The sequence below is a fragment of the Phoca vitulina genome, unplaced genomic scaffold, assembly GCF_004348235.1.
Source record: "Phoca vitulina isolate PV1807 unplaced genomic scaffold, GSC_HSeal_1.0 scaffold10, whole genome shotgun sequence".
Taxonomy (NCBI): domain Eukaryota; kingdom Metazoa; phylum Chordata; class Mammalia; order Carnivora; family Phocidae; genus Phoca; species Phoca vitulina.
Window position 1 is genome coordinate 45,734,849 of NW_022589713.1, and position 10,204 is coordinate 45,745,052.

At 48.2% G+C, this 10,204-nt stretch overlaps 1 protein-coding gene across 2 annotated transcripts in view; it reads right to left on the reverse strand.

Annotated features, from left to right (window-relative positions):
- The window catches only part of ACVR2B (activin A receptor type 2B), a 108,789-nt gene extending 99,223 nt beyond the window's left edge, over positions 1-9,566 (reverse strand). For both annotated transcript variants that reach the window (XM_032408978.1, XM_032408979.1), the window contains exons 1-2: positions 9,433-9,566; positions 8,078-8,160 (exon numbers count right to left, since the gene is read on the reverse strand). In XM_032408978.1, coding sequence (XP_032264869.1) covers positions 8,078-8,160; positions 9,433-9,489 — 140 coding nt within the window. In that variant the 5' untranslated portion in view covers positions 9,490-9,566. The remainder of the gene's footprint in view (positions 1-8,077; positions 8,161-9,432) is intronic.
- Between the last annotated feature and the right edge of the window lie 638 nt (positions 9,567-10,204).

The following is a 10,204-nucleotide window of genomic DNA, read 5'->3' on the forward strand; positions in this document are numbered from 1 at the left end:
TAGCCAAAGAGTGGGATATCTGGCAACTGATGTATGGATAAACAAAATGTGGTAATATCCATACAATGGAACATTACTGCGTATATTATAGAAAGGAATGAAGTACTGATAGCATACAACATAAACTTGGGAAACGTTATGATAAGTGAAAGACACTTGCCAAAAATGACCACATAGTGCATACATTCATTTATAAGAAATGTTCAGAATAGGCAAATCCATCGAGACTGTGGTTGCCAGGGTTGGAGGAGGGGCATAGGGCGTGTACTGCTAGTGGGTACGGAGTTTCTTTTTGAGGAGATGAAAATGTTCTAAAATTAAATAGTGGAGATTGTGACATAGTTCTATGAGTATATTAAAAACCACTGAACTGTACATTTTAAAAGAGTTAATTTTTTGGTACATGAATTCTATCTCAATAGAGCTTTTAAAAAAAAAAGATATGATGGGGGGGATGACCCTGTATTAGTTAATTTCCATGGCTTGACACAGTTGAAGGTTAGTTCTCACATAAAGCATCATCAGTGGTGTGCTGGGGACCAGGAATGCGGGGGGCGGGGGGGGGAGCTCTGTTCCCTGCAGTTATTCAGGGACCCAGGAGGACGGGGGCTCTTCTCATCTTCCAAGTGGTTTCCAAGGCTGCCCTGGACACTCACATCCAGCCACAGGACCCAGGAAGACACAGGGCAGAGGATCACAGTGGGGGTCGTATGGTCTCGTAGAGAGGCCTGTTCACTTTCTCTCATGTTCTGCTGGTTAGGACTCAAGTCACACGGCTGAACAAAACTGCAAGGAAGGCAGGAGTATGCCCAGGAGGAGAAGGAAAGAAGTCTGGTAGATCACTGGTTAATTGCTACAAAAGTCCCCATTTACATTAGTAAAAAGATACAACAGTCAGAAAGAAGTTTAAAATGAATTATAGGTACCAGGTGGTTTTGCCCTGGTAGTGACCTGAAACTACTAAGCTTATTTAGCTCACAATTCTGTGGGTCACTGGGCTGAGCTCAGCCGGGCTCCCTCTGTGTGTCGGCTAACAGTAGCTAGAGGGCCAGGGGGCTCTGCCTCTGGGGCCAGCCGCTGCTTCTCTTAGCTGGGGATACAGGGCTAACTTGGCCACGTGTCTCTCATTCTCCAGCAGGCTGGCCTGAGTTCGGTCACGTGGTGGCTGGGCAGGGTTCCAAGAATGAGAGCAGAAGTCAGCAAGGCCTTCTTGAGGCTTAGGTCTAGAACAGCACAATGTTATTTCCCTCACGTTCTACTGGTTAAAATCCAGAGGTCAGGAAATAACTCCCATCTCTTGACTGAAGGAGCTACAAAGTCACACTGCAAAGGGCCTGGGTGTAGGGAGGGGTGGGGAAGAATGGTCCTTTCTGCAATATATCCCAATGTGCACGATCCATATGTCAAACATATCAAAACCCATGTGAAGTATTCAAAAGAAGCCTTGAGTTAAGTATCTGCCTTCGGCTCAGGTCATGATCCCAGGGTCCTGGGATTGAGCCCCACATCGGGCTCCCTGCTCAGTGGGGAGCCTGCTTCTCTTTCCCTCTGCCTGTGCTCTCTCTCTCTCTGACAAATAAATAAATAAAATCTTTAAAAAAAAAAAAAGAAGCCTTGAACAAACGGAAAGACAAAACATATGCCTTGATAAGAAAACTCAATCTCATAAAGTTGCCAATTCTCTGCAAGTTAATTTATAAATGTAATATGATCTCAAAAAAAATATTAACAATTTCGCTTTCTGGAACCTTAAAAGCTGATTCTAAAGTACATATCAAAAAAGAACAAGAACGTCCACAGACACTGTAGAAGAGTCAGAGGGGACCAACAATTCTAGATATTAAATCATACTATAAAGCTGGAATAACTAAAACCACCCGTCACTGGCTCATGAACAGACCCTCCCAACCAACGGCACAAAAGAAAATGCCCAGAAATCGACCTAACCGTACACAGAAATTAGCATATAAAGCTGGCATCTCAAATCAGTGAGGTAAAGATGGGCTTCTAAAAATATGGTATTAAGACAATTGGAGAGTCATTGGGAAAAAACTGGAGCTGGATATAAATGTCATGCCATACAGCTAAACTCCAAACATTTTTATATAAGAAAACTGAAACCTTACGAGAACTAGAAGAAAACATAGGCAAATTCCTTCACAGTCTCCAAATGAGGAAGGCCTTTCAAACCGTGACTCCAAATCTGGAAGCCACAGGAAAAGGCTGAGAAGTGCAGTAGCACAGGAAACAAAACCCCGTGTTGTTTGCCACCACCCACAAGCAAGTCAAAAGCAAACTCAAATCTGAGAAACATATTTGCAATTCATTTAACAACAAAGAGCTCATTCCTCTAATATACAAAGAGCACCTAGAAATAAGCAATCCAACAGAAAAATGGGCAAAGGTCATGAAAAACAACTTCACAGGAAAAAAAGTTCAAGTAGCCCTTCGACATTTGAAAAGATGCTCACCTTCTTTCATAATAAGAGAAATACAAAGTAGATCCACATAGACGTACCATTTTTCACCTCTCTGACTAGCAAAGAACAAAAGACTCTTTAACACCCACACTGCATTGCAGTGCTGTGGGAAACAAGCACTCACACGCATTGCTGGTGGGGTGTAAATCAATACAATCCCTATGGGAGGCAATCTGGCCATATCTTCCAATATTATAAATCTATTTGCTCTTTGATGCAGCAATCCTATTTCCAAACTTTTTTAAAAAAGATTTATTTATTGGGATGCCAGGGTGGCTCAGTGGGTTAAGCGTCTGCCTTCGGCTCAGGTCATAATCCCCGGGTCCTGGGGTAGAGCTCCGCATTGGGCTCCCTGCTCAGTGGGGAGCCTGCTTCTCCCTCTCCTGCTCCCCGGCTTGTGCTCTCTCTCTGTCAAATAAATAAATACAATCTTTAAAAAACTAAATTAAAAAAATAAAAGATTTATTTATTTATCTGAGAGAGGGCACACACATATTCACACGTGTGCGGGGGGGGGGGCAGAGGGAGAGAATCTTCAAGCAGACTCCCTGCTGAGCGTGGAGCCTGCCTTGGGGCTCGACCCCATGACCCATGAGATCATAACCTGAACCAAAACCAAGAGTCGGATGCCCAGCTGACTAAGCCACCCAGGCATCCCCCTATTTCCAAACTTCTATCTTACAGATAAACCGGCACATGTCTATAATGCCATATGTAAGGTAACTTGCACATCATTTTTCACTGCAAACAACCCAGCGTCCTTCAATTTCATCTACACAGTGGAATACTATGCATCCTATAAAAAGAACACAGAGGGTGCCTGGGTGGCTCAGTCCATTAAACAACTGACTCTTGGTTTCAGCTCAGGGCATGATCTCAGGGTTGTGAGATCCAGCCCTGCGTCAGGCTCTGTGCTCAGCAGGGAGCCTGCTTACGATTCTCTCTCTCCCTGCCCCCCTACTCCTCCCCCAACTCGAGATCACACACTCTCTCTCTCTCTAAAAAAAAAAAAAGACAACACAGAAGCTCTATGTACTGATGTGGAAACACAGCCTAATTATTGTGAAATGAATAAAACAAAGTACACAATGATGTGTACAGTAAACTTTCTGAAAGTGGTTGCCAGGGGGCTTGGGGTAGGGAAGAGGAATAAACTCAAAGGGGCATGAGAAAGCCTTTGGGGTATGGCAATGTTCATTATCTTGGTTCTGGTGATAGTCTCATGGAGGAGCATCTATGTCAAAACTTACAAAGTTGGGGCGCCTGGGTGGCTCAGTCAGTTAAATGTCTCCCTTCGGCTCAGGTCATGATCCCGGGGTCCTGGGATCAAGCCCTACATGGGGCTCCCTGCTCAGCGGGGAGTCTGCTTCTCCCTCTCCCTCTGCCCCTTCCCCAGCTCATGCTCGCTCGTGCACGTGCTCTCTCTCTCTCTCTCAAATAATAAATAAAATCTTTTTTAAAAACTTACAAAGCTGGGGCACCTGGGTGGCTCAGTCAGTTAAGCGGCTGCCTTCAGCTCAGGTCATGGTCCCAGGGTCCTGGGATCGAGCCCCGCATCAGGCTCCCTGCTCGGCAGGAACCCTGCTTCTCCCTCTCCCACTCCCCCTGCTTGTGTTCCCTCTCTCGCTGTGTCTCTCTCTGTCAGATAAATAAATAAAATATTTAAAAAAAAAAACAAAAAACTTACAAAGCTGTACATATTTATTATATGTTCAGTTTACTGTACATCAATTATATTTCAATAAAATTATAAAAAAACACAGTGCAGGAGGAATGAACTAGATCTTAAAAATGTAACTGGGTAAAAAAGCAATACTAAACAATACTGTATTTTGGGTAGGGGTATCTTTTTTTTTTTTTTCCTAATGGAGAGGACTGATAGACTCATCGAGTCAAAAGAGAAAGTGAGGTAGAATTTAAAAATTTAAAAGAACAGAAATCATATGAAGTGTGTTTTCATACTATAATATGGAATTAAAGCAAAAATCCAGAACAGAAAGATCACTGGAAGATCTGGAGATTAAGCTATATCCTTCTTTTTTTTTTTTTTTTTAAGATTTTATTTATTTATTTGACAGAGAGGCACAGCAAGAGAGGGAACACAAGCAGGGGGAGTGGGAGAGGGAGAAGCAGACTCCCCACTGAGCAGGGAGCCCGATGCGGGGCTCGATCCCAGGACCCTGGGATCATGACCTGAGCCGAAGGCAGATGCTTAACCAACTGAGCCACCCAGGCGCCCCTAAGCTATATCCTTCTAAATAACACATGAGTCAAAGAAGTATCAAGAGAAACTAAAAAAATATTTTGAACCAAATAAAAATGAAAATATGACATCAAAATCTGTGGGATACAGCAAAAGCAGTGCTTAGAGGGAAATCTATAGCATTAAAATGCACATATTAGAAAAGAAGAGCTAAAATAAAAAAAATCTAAGCTTCCACTCCAGGAAAGGAGAGAAGAGCAATGCAAGCTTAAAGCAAGCAGAAGAAAAGAAATACTAAAAATGAGAAGACAGATCAATGAGAAATGAAAAGAGGAAAACTGTAGAGAAAATCAACAAAACCAAAAGCTGACTTTTCGAAAAGATCATTAAATTGATAAACCTCTAGCCAGGCTAACCAAGACAATAAGCGAGAAGACACAAATAATCAGTATCAGAAATGATAGAAGGGTCATCACTACTGATCCCACAGACACCGAAGGAAAATAAAGGAATATTATGAACAACTCTAGCCACAAATTTAATAGCTTAGATGAAACGGACCAATTCCTTAAGACACAAACTACCAAAACTCAAACGCACATGACCTGCAGTAACACAAACTACAAATGCAAGATGGCTTCCAACCTCAACTCAAAGGAGGCATACGACATGAGCAGCAGTGGGGGTACACAAAGAGTCATCAGGGAAGTAATATCTTTTTTCTTTTTTTAAAGATTTTATTTTATTTTTAAGTAATCTCCATTCCACACCACAACAAGGGGCTCGAACTCACAACACCGAGATCAAGAGTTGCACACTCTACCGACTGAGCCAGCCAGGCGCCCCGGAAGTGATATCTAAAACAGTCGTGGAGGGACACTTCCACCAGGGCCTCTCAGAGCCACCTCAGAATCAACAAGTCCACAGCTGTATGGACTGAATTATATTCCCCCCAAATTCATATATTGAAGTCCTAATCCCTAGTACCTCAGAATGTGACTGTATTTGGAGAAAGAGCCTTGAAAAAGGCAATTAACTTACAATGAAGTCATCCGGGTGGGCCCTAATCCTGTATGACTGGTGTCCTTATAAAAGTAGATTGGGACAGGGGCGCCTGGGTGGCTCAGTCGTTAAGCGTCTGCCTTCGGCTCAGGTCATGATTCCAGGTCCTGGGATCGAGCCCCGCATCGGGCTCCCTGCTCCGTGGGAAGCCTGCTTCTCCCTCTCCCACTCCCCTGCTTGTGTTCCCTCTCTCGCTGTGTCTCTCTCTCTGTCAAATAAATAAATAAAATCTTTAAAAAAAAAAAAAAAGTAGATTGGGACACAAATAACACAGTGGAGGCACCAGGGACGCAGGGGCAGAAGATGACCGTGGGACAGGCAGCAAGAAGGCAGCCATGTGCAAACCAACGAGAGAGGCCTCAGAGGAAACCGACCCTGCCAGCACCCTGACCTAGGACTTCCAGGCTCCAGAACTATAGGAAAACAAAATTCTGTTGTTTAAGACACCCCGTCTGTGGTATTTTTTTCTGGCAGCCCTCCCAAACTAATACAACAGCTAAACTCATGATTTTTCTCCCCAAAACCAACTCTCTTCAGTCTACCATCCACCCAGAAGGCCAGCCAGAAACCTCACTTTCACATCTCACATTCAGTTCTGCCCCAGGCCCGGTCAATTTCGCCACCCAGCTCTCTCCTCCAAGGCTATTATTTCCCATCTAGATGATCTTGAAAAACCTCCATGGTCTCCCAACCTGCATTCTGACCAACCCCCAAATGGTCTCCCACTGCACCCAGAGATCTTTTCAAAACACAGATACAACCGTGTCACACCTTACCCCCATCCCTATGGTCCTTCAGTGGCTGTTCATAGGTATTAGGATATAGACAAACTGTGTACCAAGGCCTCTGTGACCCAGCCCAGCCTCCACCTCCCTCTCTGCTCCCCAGCCACACTGGCCTTCTTCAATTCACTGAATAAGCAGTGTTCTTTCTTGCCACAGGGCCTTGGCACACACTGCTCCTGCTGCCTAGAATGCTCTCTCCCTTCCATCACCTGGCAAACCCCACTCACTCAGACCTTGGCTAAAGCACTACTTCCTTAGGGACCCTTCCTGACCACCCCCCAAGTCTGGGTCACATTCCTTTATAATAAACATTTGGAGAAGGGAGTTCCTTTTCTTCAATGGCCTTCTCTGAGTCTATAATCAAATATTCTTTTGTGAGATTCCTTGATTGATATCAGTCTCCCCTACTCAACAGGAAGCTCTGGGAGAGTAAGGACCACGTCTGGTTCACCATCAAATCCCAGTACCCAGCATGTGCCTGACACAAAGTGAGTCTCAACTGATACCTATTGCATGTATGGATGAATGCATGCATAGAATTGGGAAGGAATGGAGAACACATTCAGGGCACAGGAAAAAAGGATGCTGAGAGGTCTACCAAGACCCCACCATGCCTGCAGTTTGATCAAGCCAGATCTACAGGTATCAGCTCTTAGGTTCTGGGATGCAATTCCAATGTGGTGGGGGATGGGAGGGGATGGTGGTTCCCTACACACAACACCAAGCAATTCTCGGACACCAGCAGATGGTCTGACATTTTCTACCCAGAGACAACATCAAATTCCACAGGTGAAGGGGTCAGTCCTACAAGACTGCCCTCCCCACCCACTTCGGATGCCTGGCGCAAGCCCTAGGCTGTCCTGTGCTTCTGACCAACCAGTCACAGATTGTTGGTTCCAATGGCCTTAGGTTCTTTTAATTTGCTTGAGCAGCTCACAGAACTCAGGGAAACTCGTACTTAGGTTTACCAATTTATTAAAGGACACGGAAGGACAGGAATCCACAGCCAGATGAAGAGATACATAGGGTGAGGTATGGGGAAAGTGCAAGAAGCTTCCATATCCTTTCCAGGGACACCACTCTGCCCAATCTCCACGTGTTCACCAACCCAGAAGTTGTCTGAACCCAGTCCTTCTGAACTCTTATGAAGGCTTCATTACATAGTCAGGATGGACTAAGCCATTGGCCATTGGCCTTTTCAACCTCCAGCTGAAAATCCCAACCCTCTAATCACGTGGTTGGTCTTCTTGGCAACCAGCCCCTACCCCCAGGTGGGGTCCAAAAGTCATCTCCATTAACATAACAAAAGACACCTTTATGACTCTCAACATTTTAGGAAGTTCCAAGGGTTTGGGGAGCTGTGAGCCAGGAACTGTGGATGAAGACCAAATGCATGTGAGAAATATATTTTGGCCATCTGAATGACCAAATATGTATTTCTTGTAAATCACAATGTAACACCGGAATAGTGTGGTTTATGAATGTAAAAGGTTGAGGGAGGACCCCAAAACCAACCCCTCCCACACACACATACACTAGGTACATACCCAAATTCTAGAAGGTCTCTGTCAAAATTCACACTGTCCTCATAGAACACATTCAGCTCTGCATCAACAGCAACAACTTTCACCTGGAAGGCATTTTAAAAAATGGTGTATAGAAATTTCCTCAGCTTCTACACTGGCCCAGGGGTAGGAACATCACCAGGTGAAGCCCAGCACCCTAGTGAGTGGCTCAGCCTGGAGACCTCCCAGAAGGCTGGGGTACATCACTGTAACCACGGCAACGGAGGCTTCCTCTGGGAACATACCCAAAGAGTAGGTAAAATGAAGAGGCTGAGGCAAAGTCAAAACACCTATACTGCTCAAGGAATCTTTGGCCCCTCTAAACAACCAAAGCCAAGACCCTCTAGAACCAGATGTTCATAGAAGAGCTGATTCCAGAACCCGGCAGGCAGGCCTGAGTTAAGTCCTCCAGGGAAAGGAATGAGAAGCAGCATTTGGAGATGCCTCTGGGGACCCTGTGTGCAGGGACCTGAGAGACCAGACAGGGTCCCTGGGCTGTTCCCATAGGCTGTGATCACGGTCCTGAGACATACAGGTCCGGAAGGGAACAGACCTCCAAACTCAGGGGTACAGCTCCTCACAGCTCCTCTCGGACAGATGGGCACTGAGACCCAGCAAGGCAACCCGACTGCAGAGTCCCACAGGACTTTCTGATCAGGGATTGGTCTAAGCCTGCCTCCCTGACCCATCGCGGAGATCGAGGGGTTTGACAGCACGTGTGCTGATTTCCCAAGTTAAAGAAAGGGAGCCCCTTGGCACCCCACACCCAGGTTGAAGGCATTTTGACTCTGCTCGCCTGTCTGCGGAGCCCCGGGAGCAGCACGGCCCCTCCGGGTACGTTGACCTGGGCATGCTGGTGCCAACCAGGGGTGGAACAAAGGTCATGCGTATATCGTGCCCATTCCACGTAAAAAAAGTTTCAAGCAGTCATCTGGTTCCAGGTCACTGGTTATGCCTGTGTGCACGTCTACCCGTCTGTTTGTTCACCAGTCTTGCGGCCGAGCTCCTTCGGGTCCCTGTCACTCAGCGCCCACGACGGGCGAACCCTTGGGGACCCCGGCCGCTCGGGGTACTTCCCGCTTCGTGCCCGCGGGATCCGCCGGGACTGGGGGCGGGGGCGCCCACCGTTTCCGGGAGGGCCCGAGTCCAGGCCGGGTCGCGGCCGCATCTGGCGGGGTCGCCGGAGTCCCCCCCACCCCCCGCCCCAGGAAGCCCTGGAGGGAGGCGCGCCCGCGCGCGGCTCGGCCCAGGGTTCCCCGCGCCCGGGTCCCGCCAGCCCGCCCGGCGTCGCTGAGGAGGCGGCCCGCCCCGCCCGGACCCGGGGCCCGCGACGGTACCTGCTGCGTGCTGAAGTCCCAGCCCAGGCAGCAGGGGCGAGCGGCGCGCTCGGCCATGGCCGCGGAGGGTCCGGCGGCGCGTCTGTCCGTCCTTCCCGCGGCGGCAGTGTCGCCGCGCTCCAGCGCCCGGAGACGCCGGGCCCGCCCCTCGCCCCGCCCCGCCGGACTCCCGGACCCGTGTCACCCGCGGGCTTGCGCTCTGGCGCCGCCTGCGGGGGGACGGGGCGGGGACGCGGGTCCGGCCGGGTCCTCGCGCTTCGCACCCGGGCAACAAGGCAGCTATCCCCTGCGCAGCTCTCTCTCCCCAGCCCTCTCCTACCCTCCAATCCATCCACATGTGCTCCCTGCACAGGTCTGGCCCTAACGCGGCCTGGCTTCCCGCGGAGGACGTCTGGGCTAGAGGTTCCACCTTTAACCTCGCTTAGCCCTACCTGTCTCTGGTGGCCCTGAGCCTGGAGGCTTCCATGGCTGTCTCTTGGGTACTAAGGCAGCTGTCCACTCACGCTGGTGACACGGAGGTCACAGACAAATGTATCCTGGGGCTGCAGGCACTGGGCTCCATCGGGCCCTGTCAGGTCCCAGCAAATCTGAATGGTTACCCAGCTCTGACATGTGCCACATTCCACCTCTGTATTTAAAATCAGAGCTCCCCGTGTTCTGGACAGAGAGGCTCATTCATTCCTGGGATCAGCTGGTATTGGTAGTCTAATGTGTGCCAGACATAGCGAAGGGGGCATGAGAAACAAAATCAGACCCACTCACTCCCTTTCCC